General features: G+C 40.4%; 1 protein-coding gene across 2 annotated transcripts in view; it reads left to right on the plus strand.

Annotated features, from left to right (window-relative positions):
- LOC124777708 (sialin-like) overlaps positions 1-20,223 on the plus strand; it is a 150,359-nt gene that overhangs the window by 77,102 nt on the left and 53,034 nt on the right. The window contains exons 3-5 of one of the 2 annotated variants that reach the window (XM_047253204.1): positions 2,076-2,306; positions 4,203-4,287; positions 5,871-6,091. In XM_047253204.1, the coding sequence (XP_047109160.1) occupies positions 2,076-2,306; positions 4,203-4,287; positions 5,871-6,091 (537 nt within the window). Of the gene's footprint in view, positions 1-2,071; positions 2,307-4,202; positions 4,288-5,870; positions 6,092-20,223 lie in introns of both variants that reach the window. The other variant, XM_047253203.1, reaches the window with a different exon arrangement.

A 20,223-nucleotide genomic window follows, 5' to 3' on the forward strand; every position in this document is an offset into this window, starting at 1 on the left:
AGTGCCTATCCGCTGCAGATCTTCCTGCATTTCGCTGCAATTTTCTAATGCTGGAACTTCTCTGTATACTACAGCATCATCCGCAAAAAGCCGCATGGAACTTCCGACACTATCGCACATATTTTACAGATCTCACACATTTCACCTATATCCCTAGCGAATTTCGTCCTGCAGTTCCGTTTCACTCAGTTCAATTTTTATGTCGTCCTGTCTCCTGAACTGGGTGTCATCCGATGACATAATTTTTTAGGCACATCCAGCGCGATACGTGACTACAGAACAATCTCGCTGAGTAACGAGAGAATAGAAATATTTCTTTCGGAGGGCTGGACAAGAATGTCAACTTGCGGTCTGGAAACTACTGTCATTATGTTCTCCATCGCTCTCTGGCCGACCACAGAAATAGTTTTCAGGCTCTCATAGAAAAAGACCGCGCCGCCGCCACACAACGTCATAAGAGTCATTTAGTCCAAAACTGGCTGTCGGATATCGTTGACATGCATACACACAGGGTGCGGCACTTAAATCCTGACAAATGAAACTTCTTTTAAAAGCAAATTTATTAAAATAAAATACAAATGACAATCCTTTTACATATAAATAGTGGTATCTTTCCAGACTAACATTGCTCGATGTAACCCCCTTTCAGTCCCAATGACCGCCTTCAATCTTGTCCTGAAGCGACCGCGCTCACTTTTTAAAACAGCGCGGATGCTGCTTCGATAGCGGTGCGCAGCAATGCGACACTGAGTGCCTCGTCTTTATTGGTAATTCTTTCGACCACGCTCCAAACATACTATTCGGGGGCCACAACTCCTTTGACCAAAACATGTCAACATCATCCGAGAGCCAGTTTTGGACTAAATAGCTCGCATGAGGTGGTCCTCTGCTATCCGACGCATTGTTCGCTCGCTGACATCCAATACTGATGGCAGTTTCCTCGGGATTGCTTCGCGTCCTCCAATATCATCGCTTGGGCCTTTTCGATGACTGCCGCAGTTCGTGGCAAGTGTTTCCTAGAGTGAGGTTTCCTCGCCGAGTTAGCGATATCTTGCCCAGACTTTTCCGAAGCATTATACTTGGCCAAAATGTCGTGAATAGTTGATTGGTTACCAGAAGAATCAAACTATTTCAATGGGCGAAGACGGTTGATAATCGCGGCTCTTCGGTTTTACTCCGCACTTGTCCGCAACGTCTCAGCCATTTTCAGGTTCTGACTGTATTAAATGCCTATGGTTTTCAAGAATGCCAATCGCGACACCAGGCGGATTTAAGATATGGCGGGAAATTCAAATTGAAATTTGTCCGAATTTAAGCATTGCAGTGCGTGTGCGCACACACACACACACACACACACACACACACACACACACACACACACACACACACACACACACACATACATTTTATATTGTTATGTATGTATGTCACTTCATTACATATTGACCAATGCTAAACTTCCCTGAGGGTTTCAATTAGCTTCCTCTACAAGGAGTTCTCTTAAGCGTCTAAAATCTAAATTGATCGCATAAAGACAGTTTCGCATTTTCTGGGTTTCCACAGCCCACACAGCTGCCTCCAGAAATACAGCGCGCAGTTCTGTTACATTGTATGATATTTAGATAGTGCTCACAACTATTGCTGTTAATCGCGGATGATCGCTACGAGACTGATATTCGGTTTATAGGTTTCACTAAGCGGTTGGATGTTAGATCGATATCATACGGGTTACGTCAGTTCGGCGTGCTAACTGCCTTCTTCGGAGAGCACACAAGCCGTAAACTTGCACTGAGCCTACGGGGCACGTTGACGTGCTGAAGAGTGGCGCAAGTCACATTGTGCAACTCACGATTGGTGACGTGGGACGCCCTTCCTGGCCATTCTACTGGATATTACTGAGAACGCTGGTTTAATTTTACAGCTTTTGCACAGGTGCTCAAGAGCATCAGAAAAGAGATTATCGATGAAAACTCTCTCTCTCTCTCTCTGTCACGAAAGTGTTGAAAAGTCTTTTTAGCAAATTATAAATTTGTCCTTGTAAAAACTCATGAAAGAATTTCAATCATGTTTTTCAGAACAGATTTGACTGGGACGAACATGAACAAAACGTTGTCATGGGAGCATTTTTCTGGCTCTACTGGGCAGCGCAGGTACCTGGAGGAATGATGGGTCAATACTACGGCACAAAGATAGTATTTGGCTTCAGCAACCTTATGATTTCATTAACAACGTTATTAATACCACTTTTTGCATCACTTGACTACAGAGCTCTGGTGGCCCTCAGGGTTTTCCAGGGAATTTGTGGGGTGAGTACATGTCTTATTTGAGATAGCTAATTACATATGAACAATCTTCGTACCTAGAATAAATATGTTTGAAGAAATTTTGTAAAAATAGAATTTACGAGGGTCATTCTAAAAATACAGAACATTTGTTTCCCCCAGACATTTTTTATTAAAGATCATAAAATAAAACTTATTTTAGGTTATTTTGATATCTTCGTAATTTTTCTGCGTTGTTGCCGTTTAGATGTAAACGTTTGTCGTACTGCTCCACGTGCTTTGTTGTTGCCTAATCTGCCATCACCGTATGGTGACGAGACGCCTTGTTATTAAACAGGACTGTCCTTTTTCTCTTTCTATGTCCTGTTGTTCCGCAGTATATTCAACGGGACGCCAAATGTCCCACTTTTTCGCAATCAGCAGTGCCCTTATCTTTTTTGCTTCATTCTGTAGTATTTATTTTTACATCAGTTTAGTGTCATGGACATAGTTTTTAACATTCTCTTGAGTCTTGCTTTGTCTGGAACGCAAAGATGGAATAAAGAAGCATTATTTTGGTCACGTGTTGAGAAGTATGAACAGAAGATTTTCCTTGATCATGCTCAGTGCCAGTGACTTATGCGTAAGCTTCGCGATTCGTATCGATTATTTGCTACTGCAGAAATGACGGACGGATGTAAAAAGTTTTCGTTAAATAACGTTATACTGCTATCAATGTTCAATTGTATTTGTAGTTGCGAATTATTCACTGTTAGATGGCATGAATTTGCAGTAGATGCATCCGACACAGTCTTGAGACTATTACAGACAACAATAAGAAGTAGGCACAGTTTCAACATTGGGTTCGGCAAGCTTGCTTTAATGCGCTCCAGTGACGTGTGTGTGTGTGTGTGTGTGTGTGTGTGTGTGTGTGTGTGTGAGAACTGAAATCAGTCTGCGATTTCTTTGATAGTGATTACAAGAAAATGCTAGGTAATATTAGAACTAAGAGGTTTGGCATTGCTGCCAGGAGTTATCAAGAGTTACTGGTGTGTAGGAATCTTTGAAATCTTAATTTCTGTCTCAGAATAGGTCTCCTTTATTGCTAATATAGTTTCTTCAGAAGTCACTTCTTTGGCTTCATTTCACACAAAGCCAATTGAAAATGTCTTCCAGTTAAATCTAGATCTAGGAAAGAACAAAGATTTCAGCTACAGAATCAGCTGAGGAGTTAAAAGTGCTTAAAGGAAAAAAAGATTGACAACATGGGCAAACGTCATAAAGAAGTAGCACGACGCTTCTGGACAACAATCCACGCTATTTACTTGTGTTTTCGAAACTTCTCTCCATCCTTCACGTACTGCGTGAGAAAAGACGGTGCAACTCTGTCATTATTTCGTGTTCTGACAGTGAAATTTCAGGAACTGCAAGCTCAGTCCATCAGTACTGAAATTGACCCGAATTTTTTCCTCGATCCATAAGTTTTGTCAGTCCCAGTGAATGTCGACATGATCAATTATCATTATGAACTTTCATTCATTTGCAATTACATACATTTTACCATTTTCGAATTGAAGCGTAATTCATCACATTTCCATAAACATCAGTTATCTATCTGTATATTTCCATAGTGTGGACCTTTGGAGGTCACACACTATATTACACTACGAAGCTAACACTTGAAGGGATCGTTAATTTTGTTACACGTTTTAAAATCAGACAAATAACTGACATGCTTGGTAACTGTTAGTCGTTCTGGAGCCAACGGCGAGGAAGGTCTTACACAGTGTCAATGTTGAAGGCAGAATAGGGAGGCTTTTTGGATAAAAACGTTCTTTATTTTTGGAATGATTCTCCTAGTTGGTTATTTGCTGGGTAAAGCATTTTATTTCTTAAGGAAATTTTTGATGAGAAATAGCACATGCACTTCTGTGTCATTAGGGCTTCTGTTGGCCATCCCTCAGCTACATGATCTCAAGATGGATACCTACCAATGAAAGGGGGAAATTTATGAGTGCGTTCATGGGTAAGGGCAAATTTAATTATTTTGGTAGCATTATTTGTCTTCTAGTGTTAAGTGTGTGGGAAATTGAGCGTCTCATCGCCTGAATTGCAGAGTTATAACTTGTAAATACAGTGTTTTACAGTTCCTATTCCTGGCTTCTATAGGTTGTAGAGAGGACTTCTCACATCAAGTTTTGATATGGAACCCATGTTGGGAAGTATATACTGTCAGGATATAAAATAAGTTTGAAAATGGATCACTTTCGAACCTCTAACCTCACACTACACTGAATAATGGTAATGCTGCAAAAGCATGTGTCAGATTTGTGTTCCAGATTATCTCAGTCCATCATGTACAATTTTTTTGGGACAGTGTGCATGAAAGCATATGCAGCAGAAACACCTCGTGCAAGGAGCAGCAGGATCACCACGTGGAAAAGCTCCTGTAGGACATACATGTCAGAGCTCATTGGGCTGCGTGAATGAAGCTAAGCAAACATTTTTTTTTTTCTTAAGATTTCAGTGCTTAAGCTTCGAAATTTATGAATAAAATGTGAAGCAAGAGCTTTAGCTCTTGGGGACAAAACAGAGAAAAAGCTTTTCCTTTGTCTTGAGTTATGGCTTCAGCATTAGATAAACTGTTTGAATAAAGAGAAGACCTGATTAAATTGTGAAATCAATAGCTTATAAAATGTGAAGGCTGGTCAGCAGTAGACTCATGTTTGCAGAGCGTAGATATGGCTTAACTAGCAGTGTTTGTACACCCTGAAAATACTATTCTTTTACAAATATGCTGCTCCTTCCACTTCTAGAAGTGATTTCTTTTTCTTCTTTCACTGACACCATAGTCACACAGCGATCTCAAGGTCAGCGTGGTTACAACGGATTTGGCAATGTTAGTGTTAGGGATGGCTGGATGCCGTTCCTGCCGCCACCCCATACCCCCCAGGATGGAATCAGTGTACCCCAACTGTCTGCATCTAGTGTAAACCGTGAAATAGTGCGGACGTGTTTCAAATGTCTGTGACACATGTAACTGAGGTGGAACGTGGGGACCAGCCTGGTATTCACCTAGCGGGATGTGGAAAACCACCTAAAAACCACATCCAGGCTGGCCAGCACATTGGCCCTTGTTGTTAACCCACTGGGCGGATTCGATCCGGGGCCGGCGCGCCTACCCGAGTCCAGGAAGCAGCACGTTAGCGCTCTCTGTTACCCTGGCGGGTACTTGCAGAAGTGACTCAAAAGTCTAAATTGTGGTGTGACAGAAATTTCCATTACAAAAGACCTCATCAGAGTTCATTAATACGCAATAACTGAGCATGAGCATGTGAGAGTTCAATTCCACTTCTAATTAAAATTTATATTTCAGTTGCATGTGGTTAACAAAAATAATCAAAAAATCAGTCTACAATAATAGAAGTTCCAGGATGTGAGTGGCTATCTTTTGCTCATTATTGAAACGTAAAACATCTATGGTTATTCATTGAGGAAAAAAAGATTACAAGGTAGATTTTTGTTTAGTAAGTACATTTCTAGTTACATGCCAGTGTTGGTATGATTTACTGATTAACTGTATCACTAGTTCTTTCCTAAAATTTACAGGTAGTTCTTTGGGTGCTGCATTAACCTTTCCTCTCTGTGGGATGATCATTCATTTTTTCAACTGGCAGACAGTGTTTTATGTCACTGGTACAATCGGAATATTATGGTTCATTAGCTGGTGGTGGCTTGTGTATGACAACCCAGCAGAACATCCTACAATTAGTGAATCAGAACTGAAACGCATCCAAAATGCTATTGGAGACAGTGTTTCTGAAAAGAAGGTGAGTATTACTGTCACACAAAAATTAGCAGTATCAGGAAATACTACAGCACATCTTAGTTTAATATGTTTCTCCATAAACACCATTGTGAAGGAGAATCTTCAGGGATGGATAATCAGCCAAATTATATATGAAATGGTAGAGGCAGCCAATATAGGGTACTTCTGTAAAGTATACTGACAGTCAGCTCTAACTAAAGCTTTTGTACTCACATTATCATCAAATTTAATTCTACATAACTTTATTTTAAACAAAATAAAGGTAAGTGAGGAGCTCTTACTTACCAATACTGTTCCATCAATTGTTAAGAACATTAAATATGTATTTCATATTTATTTTGATTCTATATTCATTTAATACAGTTGGTGCTCAGATTTCTGTGGCCATTCTAAAACAAGCACGTTCCCACTCAGTTCTGTGAATTTCATGGGATATGATGAACCCTTTGTTATATGCAATACAAAACACAAGGAATTTGTACGACATATGATTATTTTACTCACAATGTTGGTGCTCCATTATGCTGTTTTATATAGTCTCGAAATTGGGTTCATTGAACACACATCCTGACTTTGACAGCTCATAGGTGACTGAGACAGGTGCATTTTGAAGCTAACATGCCTCTTTACCTAGCCCTGCAGCTAAGAACATGCTGTGGTTTAGCATTGTCAGGAAAAATTGGTCACACCACTTATCCACTTATGGAAACTGCCGGGTGACTGTTGTTGCACCTCACTGCCTTCACTGTAGTGCAGTTTATGGCTGTAAGCTTGTGGACAAATCATACACTGAATGGGGAGTATACTGAAATTTTTTTTATTTTTTTTTATTTTATTTTATTTTTATTTTTATTTTTTTTTTTTTTTTGACTTGGTGATGTTCAACTTTGCCACCTTGAGTTTTCCCAGGAAACACAAAGAACTTGGAAAAAAGACAGATCCATTTATCTTTGTTTACTCATAACTTGAAAAGGCTGTGTTTTTGTGTAATCTCATGTGCTACTCAATTAAGCAGAACTAAATTCCCTACAGTGTTGATTCTGGTGATTTTCTTTGCATGGTGATTCATTTTTCATAAACTGCACATTGAAATAATGAGCAGCAAAGCACTTCCTTTCTTTGTTTCACTCACTCACTCCCTTCACTCTTTCACTTTCTCCCTGTATTTGTGTCACATGCTGTCTCCCCAAATCCCTGACTATACCCATACTTAGGCTGTTTTGAAGCCCTTGCTTTCTTCCCCCACAAGCATTGGCTACTGGATTGACCTTGGGTTCACAAGGTCTCACAGCCTATTTTTGTTTTGGTGCACAATTCATTCCTTAGCTTGGTTGTTTTGAAAGATGGTATTGGGAAAAAAGAAAAAGAAATGAGTAGGTTGATGGAGCACTGAAGAATGGAAGTTCATAAACAGAAATGAAAAAAAGCTAAAAATAATTTTTAAAATTTAAAAAGAACAGATGGTGTTGGTATATATTACAGAAGGAATATTTCAATAATAATTCATGACAATATATGTAACAATGAAAGAAAAATGTGCAAAAACTTATTCATCCCCAGGAGAGCCCTGTCAGTATGGAGCTCCGCCTCATTACTTTTCAAACTAATTGCTTCAAGAGAATCAACTTGCTTGCAACTGGACAATCTAATTGAATGTGGGTGAAGCACAGTGTAAAACTATTGCATGGCTCATAGCAGTCTGTAGGTGGTGGCTGAACACGAAGCCATAAATTAAAGATTCCTAAAAACATTTACTAGCATAGACAACTTAGTGGAAAACAGAGCTGTGACATGACATTGTGCCATTCTCTATCACAATGTCATAGACAGGGAAGCAGCTATCAGCCTGAAGACTACACCATCAAACACTAGTCCTCTCCTCCATGTGAGGAGCAGGTAACTGCAAGATTTTGTAGGAGGAGAGAAGTCTGGTGGAGTGGAAATTGGCTGATGAGGCATATAGGTAACAGATTAGCCAGGTAAGTGCAAAATATTGCTGTATTTGAAACTGTAAGAGAGTCTGGTGTAGAGTAGGATTACATCGAGAAACAGGGACTTTCAATGTTAGGCCTCTGGCAGTAACTTCAAGGGACAAGCAGGTTCCAAGAAACAGAGTGTGGGCCTTAGTTTTGATAGTGCAATGGCATGGTTTTGGAAATAAATATGTGATGGGGTTCATAATGACAAGAGAGGGCAGTCTGGAATGTTATAAATGGAGGGAGTGGCAAAAATGAGAAGCAGAGTGTGGAAAAAGGTAGAAAAATGGAAGCAAAGCAAGGAAAAAATTTGGAAAAAATTAGAGAAATTCGTGTGGAAATTGTGAGAAGAGACAATGGTTACAAAGAGGTAATGACTGGGTAAGCATTTCTCACCAGAAAAGTGGTCTATATGATACAAAACAATGATTAGAAAAGAAAAATTGCTAGGTAAATTTGTGAAAAGAGGCAAAATTTTAAAACTGTGTAAGCTGAGGAGAAATTAATATGAAAAACTGTACATGACTTTCCTGAGCAAATAATGTAGGATATGGCAGTAAAAGTTGATCAGAATAGCTTGGCGAAAAATAAATGCACAAAATGTGAAAGAATTGTGTATAAACAAGTTAAGGGGAAGGTGAGAAAGAAAATGACTGTCAAATGGTAACTGGAAAACATATAACATCAAAGGGAGACGCACCTGTGAAATGAACATGTTGTGTACCAGCTGTTATGTAAACACTGTTTGGTCCTTGCATTGGCATGACCACCACCGTGTTATCAGTTAGGATGAATGGACATAAGCAGACGGTGTACATCAGAAACGCACAATTTCCTGTTGCAGAGCATGCTCTACAGCATGACAGTCATGACCTTGGTGCCTGTTTCATCACATCTGCCATCTGGATTCTTCTCCCAGACAAAAATTTATCAGATCTTCACAGGTGGGAACTAATGCTCCAACGTGTCCTTGGTTCTTGCCACCAACCTGGCCTTAATTTACGTTAATTTCTTCTGTCTCAGCCTTTCTTCACAACTACTACTCCCTTCTTCATTTCATTTTAGTTTTCTACATCTTTCATTTTTTGACCTGTTTCTCACCATCCCCCTACCACCTCTGTTACATGGCTGCATTTCACTCTAACTCACTCATGATGTTCTAGCAGTAATCACTGTCTTGCAAATCACCCTGTCTTCCACCTTCAAGCTCTCAGGTTTTCAAATCTCATCCCGTGCAGCCCCCAACACTCAGTCTTTCCTTTTCATCCTGCCTGGTACATGTCCCCTGACCTGCGTTTCTGGGCAACTTTTCTGAAATCTACCCCTTTTGATAAACCTCTCCAGCCCTTCATCCCTCTTCCTTCTCTTTAAACTCTTTTGCTGGAAGGAGCTGCCAACTGGTTCAGAGAGCTTGCATAAGTATAACCATCTTTTACATGGGTGTACTCCTGCTGCCACTTGGTGAGTAGATTTTTGTTTTTGTCTAACCAATTACACTTGGTCTAAAATTGGCCATTTTCACTGTTTTAATGTTGATAATGTATAGAACCCTATTCTAACAGACCAGGTTATTAGGCTAGCTCTGACAACATTAGGGAGTCCCCCTGTAAATTTTGTGATGTTGTCAATTGAAGAAATATAATGTATGGTCTGGTGAGTGCTCACTTTTAGAAATGAGCTAAAACTACTACTACTACTACTCATTGAAGACGTGTACACCACTGTCTTTCTGTTGGATGATATGTTGAATAGATAAGTTTTTGTATTTCTTTACACCCAGGCCCATGGTCCCCTAATGCACAGGGCCCACAGCATTTTCTAGCTCTTCCTACCTGTCTAATCCAGCACTGATGAGAACAGTACTAGATTCTCTCAGGAGCAGCTCAATGGAGTGTCCCAAAAACAGAATGAATCATTGGAGAGGTTTATGGATAAGATTAGGAACATTAATGAGCAAATTTGAGTTAACAGGAAGTGAGAAGGCAGAGTGAGTTATCCTGCAGGTGGAAGAACACAGGGCACTAGATGTTATTCTGAGGAGGCTTTCACCTGAGTTAAGCTGGAAAACCCTAAGAATTTGACTGCTGCCATCAGGGTAGATACACAATTAGAGGAAGTAGATGATGGATGCAAGTGCAGGAGAAGCAAAGTTTATCCACAGAGAGAAAATGTTACAGATGTGGATGTGTGGGCCACATTTAGAAGCAGTGCCACCAGCCACAATGCTATCAATGTAGGGTGGTAGAGCACTGTGTGTTGAATTGTAGGAACAGGAAAAGGTGAATGAGGATGTGGTAGGGGGATTGTTTTTAACAGCAACATGGCTGCAAAGCCACCAGATGGCATTCTCATTCAAATTCAGTGCTACAAAATGTATGCAAAGGTGGAACTTTTCTTAGTTGGTGTAATGCATGGGATTTTATTGGACATGGTGGCTTGTGTCAGTGGCAAGTCTGGACCTCTTGGGTAGGAGGAGACTGAATACTCCACTTTGTGGGTTATGCAGAGCAGGGAACAAAGATATGGCACCACTAGGTCTAGTGTTGCTCAATTTTTGCATTGGGGTAAGGCATTTTTCAGAAAATATAGAAGTCTTGCCCCATGTAGGTAAGTGTTAAGGTGCAATTCTGTGGTTGGATCACTTAAATAAACAAAACACGTATATTAATCTGTCTCAGCACGTTGTTGAATCTTTTCTCCAGCAGTGATTTTATCCTTGCTACTGACATGAACAAGGGATTACTACAACCAGGGAGGTTTTAATGATGGTTCACTGTATGATTTATCACCTCACCTGTGCAGCCCATGCCCAGACTGCGTGATAGTGCTCCATCCTGAATGCAATTGACCAAATCACCTATATGGACCTGTTCCATACAAAATTATATAATAAATAAATAAATGAAATATGGGTGAAATATTTAAATGAGATGCCATAGAACAATAGTTTTGCCTGTACCAGATTGGTTTAAATTTTTACAAAGATTCATTAAAAAATGCACACAAGTATATGTTAATGGTGACCTTACATAAAATCAATAAATCAGTTGAACAATAGCTAAACCAGCAGTGCAAAATGTAATTATGTGATGCTCGTAGGGCATTAATAGACAGAGAATATGCAAAATGAGTGCAATAACATCATGAATTAATGCTCAACAACCAGTAATAGAATCTGTCTGTTGGTGCAAAATCTCGCTAACATTCACAGCAAAATCTAAAATTCATAAATCATCAGTTCTGTCATGACTAATACCTAACAAATCTGTTGCACAGTTTTAAAATAATAAATTACAACAAAAGGGTAAATTTCACAGCTGCCTGAAACAGTTCAAACAACCATTGCTGTAAGCCACACTAAAATGTCCCAAAATTATTCAAAGTCCACTGTTCAGTCCTATGAAAATGTTGTAACTGAAACATGGGGTGTATCAAAAAGAAGCGTCAGATTTAAAAGACAAGAAAGTCATAACTATTACGTTGTTTGATGTGTGTGTGAAAAACGTGCTGTTGGAAAGAGAGAATTCTAGAGTTACACATGGTTCCCGCTACATAGCAGCAGTGTGCACCCACTTCAGTTCTAATAGAAATAGTGCGGGGACAACAGATCCTCCTACAGCACAGAACATTAGACAATAGCATGGACACTTCTAAGAAACAGGTTGTTCATATAAAGGCAGCATGAAAAATTCTGAGGAACAGGTTGTTCATATAAAGGCAAATTGCCAGGCTGTCCCTGAGTGTCTGACACAGATGTCGAACACGTCCATCATAGTTTCACGAGGAGTCTTCAGAAATCAATTTGCCATGCAGCTCAACATGCCCCTGATGTCCATCTGGCATGGGCTTGCATTGATGTTGCTACATGAAACCATACAAAATTCAGCTACTGCAAGCTCTTTGTGAAGGTGACAAACATCATGTGGAGTTCTGTAATTTTGTTCTTGGCGAGATGGAGTACGACAGCTTTCTTCCATGCTTAGTGTTCAGTGATGAGGCAACATTCCATTAAAGTGGCAAGGTGAACTGTCATAAAGTGAGAATATGGGGTATGGAACGACGACGTCGAATTGTTCAACATGAGAATGACTCTACAAATTTTAATGTGTTCTGTGCAGTTTCACAGGAAAAGGTGTATGGTCCATTTTCCTTTGCCAAGGACACTGTTACAGGAAGTGCATATGTAGATATGATTGAGAACTTTCTTTTCGCACAGTTGGACACTGATTTGACTCCATTTACCAACAGGATGGGGCACTGCTACACTGGCATCTGGAAGTGCAGGAACTTTTTAAATCGAAGGATTACTGAATGATAGATAAGTTGCACTGAACCAGATTATTCAGCCTTATGTTACTGGCCTCAAAGGTCACCAGACCTGACTATGTGGTTATTTCCTGTAGGTTTTTATAAAAGATTCCATTTATGCGCCTGCATTACCAATAACCATGAATGCATAACAGCAGCTGTGGAAGCTGTAACTCGGACATGGTTGCTGCAGTGTGGGAACAATTTGAACACTACGTTGACATAAACTGCGCATCTCAAGGGGGTCCATATTGGACACCTATGAAAAGGTATTTGTTGTATATGTTAGTTTCAGCAATGTAGGCCTGCCAAATCGGATGATTCTTTTTGATACAGCCTGTATTTCTAAGTGTCCAATTCATGACCACCAGAAATCCAGTAAATGCTCAGAATGCTGTCTTAGGCTAAATAGCACTCTGGTCTCTCAAATCTCACTTACCGTTATTGCTCTGCTGGCAACTGACCAGACACACTGAGCTCTGATGTGCATGCTTCTTTATGCACTTGGTCATGTTACCACTAATAAGTTAAAGATAGGTTTTCATGGTTGGGATTCAGTCATTTAATATTTCTTAAGACATCATAGTCACTGTTGACTGTATAAAATATTTATTGTTACTATTGCAATTTCGGCCTTATGGCCAGTTTCAAGTAACACTGCAACAGTTACATTCTGTCAGAATATAAAACTTTGTCAAAATGCAGCCTTTTGGCTGTGAGAGTCCCACAAGATCTGATGAGTACGACACTTATTAAATCATAATATGTTGTTAGATATATACTGAGCTGTCGATGCTACCATCGTTCTATTAATCTATCACACATACAAGTTCAGACAGAATGTAACTGTTGCAATGTTACTTGAAAATGGCCATAAGGCCGAAATTGCAATAGTAACAATAAAAATTTTATACAGTCAACGGCAACTATGATGTCTTTTAAGAAATTAAAGATAAGTGCTTGCAAAATGATACGCATTCAAATTTGTGACCAATAATTTCACATGTATACAAACAACATGGAACAATTATGCCTACTCTGGTCAATTTTCAAACCCTATATACAATCTATATCTAAAAACAAAGATGATGTGACTTACCAAATGAAAGTGCTGGCAGGTCGACAGACACACAAACAAACACACATACACACAAAATTCAAGCTTTTACAACAAACTGTTGCCTCATCAGGAAAGAGGGAAGGAGAGGGAAAAGACAAAAGGATGTGGGTTTTAAGGGAGAGGGTAAGGAGTCATTCCAATCCTGGGAGCGGAAAGACTTACCTTAGGGGGAAAAAAGGACGGGTATACACTCGCTCGCGCCCCCGCACACGCACACGCACACGCACACGCACACGCACACGCACACGCACACGCACACGCACACGCACACGCACACGCACACGCACACGCACACGCACACGCACACGCACACGCACACGCACACGCACACGCACACGCACACGCACACGCACACGCACACGCACACGCACACGCACACGCACACGCACACGCACACGCACACGCACACGCACACGCACACGCACACGCACACGCACACGCACACGCACACGCACACGCACACGCACACGCACACGCACACGCACACGCACACGCACACGCACACGCACACGCACACGCACACGCACACGCACACGCACACGCACACGCACACGCACACGCACACGCACACGCACACGCACACGCACACGCACACGCACACGCACACGCACACGCACACGCACACGCACACGCACACGCACACGCACACGCACACGCACACGCACACGCACACGCACACGCACACGCACACGCACACGCACACGCACACGCACACGCACACGCACACGCACACGCACACGCACACGCACACGCACACGCACACGCACACGCACACGCACACGCACACGCACACGCACACGCACACGCACACGCACACGCACACGCACACGCACACGCACACGCACACGCACACGCACACGCACACGCACACGCACACACCCATCCACACGCTTGTGTGTCTGTGTGTCTGTGTGTGTGTGTGTCTGTGTGTGTGTGTGTGTGTGTGTCTGTGTGTGTGTGTGTGTGTGTCTGTGTGTGTGTGTGTGTGTGTGTCTGTGTGTGTGTGTGTGTGTGTCTGTGTGTGTGTGTGTGTGTGTCTGTGTGTGTGTGTGTGTGTGTGTGTGTGTGTGTCTGTGTGTGTGGATTGGAATGACTCCTTACCCTTTCCCTTAAAACCCACATCCTTTCGTCTTTTCCCTCTCCTTCCCTCTTTCCTGATGAGGCAACAGTTTGTTGCGAAAGCTTGAATTTTGAGTGTTTGTTTGTGTGTCTGTCGACCTGCCAGCACTTTCATTTGGTAAGTCACATCATCTTTGTTTTTAGATATATATTTCCTACGTGGAATGTTTCCCTCTATTATAACCTATATACAATCTGCTACAATATGTTAGCCATTATGACTTACTTTAAAAATGTCTCACCACATACGGCACTGCATCGTTTCATATTCAAACTATGAACTACCTATGTATTATAAACATTGAATTACAATTATTTGAGCATAAGTAATTTGTTGGATAATGGACTGCGGTACTCTCGCTGATCTTACCAGTATTCATGTGGAGAAGAGTAGTTATGGCGCTATTACTTAGAACTAATTAAATTGTTTATAATTACTTATAAGTTTGTTTTGTAATAAATGTAACCTGTTGTAATTTCTGACATTATCAGTTTTCTTATGACATGTCATAAGGATATATTACATGAGTTGTCCATTAGTTAAAATTTTTGTAAACTGTAATAATTACAAATGTCTAACTTTTCAAAAATGTGCTTATAGTAAAGTTTTAATTTGCAATGGGGTCATCTCATTGCTGTGATTCATATGATGTGCCTAGTTTTGCTGTAACATGTTCGTAAGGTGTTTTATGTATTTTCCTGAGAATGTTAAGATTTCTCCATATTCAGAGCCCTTTGAACCTCCCTTTCTTTTGCATACCCACCAAGTGCCCTGCCATAAATCCCACATTCAGGATTTTCCTCTTGATGGCTCACTTTCTACCTGTGCTAGGCGCATTCTGCAGCCTGCACTTTCCTATCTGGCCATTCTGGGCCCTGCTTTACCACAGCTGCTCACCATGTGAGAGCCACTCATCCCCAACAAACTAGTCAGTGTTACCAGAACTTTTGTGAGCCAGCAGCTTGTAATGTTACAGCCTTTAGCCTCAATTTGTGGAAGAATATCAGCAAGTTCAGGTATGCCACATCCAAATGAAGTGACTCATTGGTGATAAGATTTTATAGAGCTACCAGATGTTGCTTGTGATGTTTCATCCACTGTTCCAAATTGTTCGACATTTTCTATTGGATTCAGATGAGGTGATTCGGGGGCTGAGTCAAGGTGTTACAGGGTGCCAGTGTGTCTGCCAAACCAGGAACATATGCATGCAGCCCTAGGAACATGGCTGTAATCATGTTGGAAGATGGGAGTGTCAGCAGCATAGTAGTCATGAAAACATAAAGGAAGGGCCACTTGATGACTGAGAATGTTCAAATAAACATACATGTCCACAGTAACATGAATGAATGATTCCGAGTCGTGGTATGAACACCACCCCAAAACATCACAGAATAAACTCGAACTTGAACTACGTCCTCTTCACATTGGGGATTAAACAACTCATCGGCCAATGGCACATTTGACATCTTGCATCACTTGAAAGAAAGGCAAAATTAAGAGTTGTCAGACCACACTACACACCTCCAGTCAGCTACTGTCCATTTTTTTAATATTATTCAACTAGTGGAATATGTGCAAGTTCAGGACACTGAGGACAATGACCTTTTCCTAGGTACAGTTGCCCTCTCCAGATCTTGATTGTATGCAGTTTCCTTCACAATGTTCATCCAGGAACTGGTTGAGATGACCTGTATCGTCTGAGAGCAGCAATTTCTATCAGATTTGCATCTGATAAGGTGTGACACTCATCCGCAATTCCAGTTGGGTAGGATCTTTTCATGACCATTGTCCTTAGGTCATTTTACATAGCTCTAAATGGTACACCGTTCCTTGTAGAAACAGTGGATTATGTGAACACTGTTTGAAAATTTGCAAAACATGAAATATTGTAATCTCTGCAAAAAATTAATTTTGAAAAGCTACAGCTAATTTTATTCGAACAACTCCCACTGTGCATTACTGAGAGGTAAAACTTCAAATGGCAAATGCACAAATAATTTTACATGAAGCTCCAACGTACTGGTGGAGGATAGGACCAGCAACTTGGACTTGGGTAATAAATATTTTTATTTTCTCCCAATATGCCTCAGTTGGAATAAGTCATATCTTTGTGGTGACTAGTTTTGGACCATCACACCCATTTCCAAATCACAACCTTAGACACAAGTTTAATCATACAGTCCACCAATGTACATGTGAGTAACAAATGTTCACGTGCTGTGACGTCATTTTAGTTGCTTGTGGAAACCTGCCTTAATTGTTAATAACTTGACACTAAAATATAATTTATAATTTTGCAGACATCTTTTTGTACAATGTAAAGCTGATGTTTCGGAAAAATCCAACACTGAAACTGTGCTTTTGGGAATGAGGTACATATCGGAGAGATGACGGGCAATTGCCAGATACCAACTTGTAGTTTCATTTGAGTCATTACAGCATCTATTGTGTGCATACTGGATATTTTTTTTAAAAAAAGAACTCTAGACTCTGTCCAACTTGAAATTTACTTTCATTATTCAGATTTGTTCCCAGATGGATTTTCATTAACAGGGCACGCTTCATTTATTAGTGTGTTTCATGGCTCTTTATTATTTCTGTTTATCATCCATTTTCAAATTGCACGTTGATGCCTTCTCTTCTACTTCTGGATTATTGACTCCATTCTACTTCCATAACAAGAATTACTACACCAATGTCTGTCCAAATAACTTCAGTTGATGCCATACTGGATATGGTGCCACAGGCTTTTTGACAGGATCATGTGGAAACAATGTGATAAAACACCATTGCTTTATCAGCCATCATATCACTCACTGCAGCATCCACTTTAGTTGCATGTGGAAATCTGGCTTACTTGTTAGTAACCTGATGCAGAGTTCCATAGGAAATAAATCGCATTGTATACTCATATGAAGTTCAATATGTGTGTTCATGTAATGATTACTAGTGATGAATAATGACCATTGATTACTCACATGCACATTGGTGGACTGAGTGATTACATTTACATCTACTGTGGTTTGAAAATGAGTGTGATGGCCTGAAACTAACCACCACAAAGAAATAACTATTATCACAACTGTGATGGATGTCAGAAGAAAATAAAAATAACTTTGCATCAGAAATCAGTTCATCAGCATCATGACCAGAACATTTTGGGCCTACTTTCGCTATCTGACAAGAATCAACTACTACAACCATCTCCTTATTTGTTTCTTGATCACATTTTCAATTCTAAAAAGACAGAACATACTGAATTCTGTATAGGGGTACCACACCAGTCGTAAGTGCAACACATGGTGAGGGAATGATAAATAGAGCAGAAACTTCAAAATTCTTAGGTGTCCATGTTGATGAGTTTCTGTTAAAAATACTGAAAAAGATTTTCATGGTGATAGTTTGTTCAAAACATCACTAGTATGAGTGTGCTACTCAAAATACAGACATGTATAAGATCCATCTGGCACTTGTTGCATTTGTTTAGACATAAACATTAAATGAAACTAACCCAGTCAAAAATAATGCAGTACGTGCCTTACACTAACAAAACATAGGACAGTCTCTCTCACACACACACACACACACACACACACACACACACACACACACACACACACACACACACACACAGCTTTCTCTTACTGCTGAAGTTTGAAATGATCTGTTGCACTCTGTTGACCACAGTATGAAACAAAACAGCTTCCAAAAACAAGGTGGGAACTTGCACTATTGTAGCAGTCTGGAATGATGAATAAAAGTTTTTTTAGTAGATCCGTGGCAAATTTAAACTCAAGTCTGTCTTCCACTAGGGCATTGCTATGTGGTGTGAGATACTTACCAGATAGGATTGACGGAGGATATCAAAAAAGTTCAAAGAAGGGCAGTTCATTTTTTTGTGAAATAGTGGAGACAGATGGCACATGTAGTGAAACAGATGCCGAGGTCACACACGTCATGCTGGAGAGCATACTCTGCAGCAGGATATTGTGAGCTGCCAGTGTATACCCTCTGCCTATGCCCATTCATCCTAATTGATAATTTTGTGGTAGTCATGCCAATGTAGAAGACTGAACAGTGTTTATAATAGCTGGTATATGATGTCATTTCACAGGTGGCTCTACCTTTGATTGTATATGTTTTGCCAGTTACAGGGCTATTATAGGTGGCTGTAGGAGGGTGCATATGGCAAGTCTTGTAGTGGGGATGGTCACAGGGGTAGGAGCCACAGTGTAGGGAGACGGGTGCAGAAGGAGCATAGGTCTGACAAAAATTATGTGGAGGTTGGGAGGGTGACAGAAAGCTATGATGTGTTGGGCATAATTTCAGACAGAATGGGTCTCGTGCCAGGGCATAATTTCAGACAGAATGGGTCTCATGCCAGGGCATAATTTCAGACAGAATGGGTCTCATGCCAGGGCATAATTTCAGACAGAATGGGTCTCATGCCAGGGCATAATTTCAGACAGAATGGGTCTCATGCCAGGGCATAATTTCAGACAGAATGGGTCTCATGCCAGGGCATAATTTCAGACAGAATGGGTCTCATGCCAGGGCATAATTTTGAGAAGTCATGGCCCTGTCAAAGTAGCTGATTAACACATTCCAGACCAGGATAATACTAAGTCACCAATCGTGTGCTCTGAAGGTGTTTTGTGGTTTCTAGCTAGACTGGTGGGGTAATTTTGTGCAATGAAGGCTGAGGGGAGAATGGTGGTATATAGCTGTAAAGTGTCTGCATATGAACAAATAAGTTTGCCTCAGATGCCAAGTCTGGATGGGAAGGAATGTATGACATGGAAAACATGGCAACTGTCAAAATGTTAGTACCGTTGTTTGTTGGTAGGTGTGATGTGGATGGAAGTGTGTATCTAACCTGTAAGCAACACAAAGTCAAAATCATGTTTCATCATTAGAGTAACATTTCTCATATTTACAAATATTAATTTTTTATTTATTGCTCACTTAGCCTGACCAGATTATGGCTTTAAGGCCACCTGTTACATCTGACCAGAAACAATGCCTATAAAAAATATTAGATAACAATAATTAGCATTATTATTAAAAATTAATAATAGTAATAGTAAATAATAATAATAATAATAATAATAATAATAATAATTTCTGCCAGTCATAAAAGGCAACGAAAAGAACAAACCACTAATAGGGCTAACCCCCCTTTTAGTGTGATTAGTTGGTTCAGGATAGAACTAAAGAAGCCTCGGACAAGCGCCGTCATGGTCAGGGACAACGCTTGAACCCTATGCCCGCCCACAATGGTAACGACACTGTTAGCCAACTGGAAAATGATTCAAATCCAAATAGAGGTGTTTTGCAGGATATGCTTCCTGCAACCACCCAGAAGGAAAACAGACAGAGGACCCAGAAGGAAAACAGACAGAGGATGAGATGGTCAGATGAAGTTAATAGACACCTCATGTTCTGTTATTACCAAGCAACAAACCTAGGAACCAACACAACTGGATACAGATCACAAGTATACACAACATTTATTACCAGATACCCAGAATTAAAATTTTTAACAGAACGACTAGCTGATCAGATCCGTGTAATAATAAAAAATAACAGGATACCCCAATCAGAATTAG

The sequence above is a fragment of the Schistocerca piceifrons genome, chromosome 2 (assembly GCF_021461385.2).
Source record: "Schistocerca piceifrons isolate TAMUIC-IGC-003096 chromosome 2, iqSchPice1.1, whole genome shotgun sequence".
Classification (NCBI taxonomy): domain Eukaryota; kingdom Metazoa; phylum Arthropoda; class Insecta; order Orthoptera; family Acrididae; genus Schistocerca; species Schistocerca piceifrons.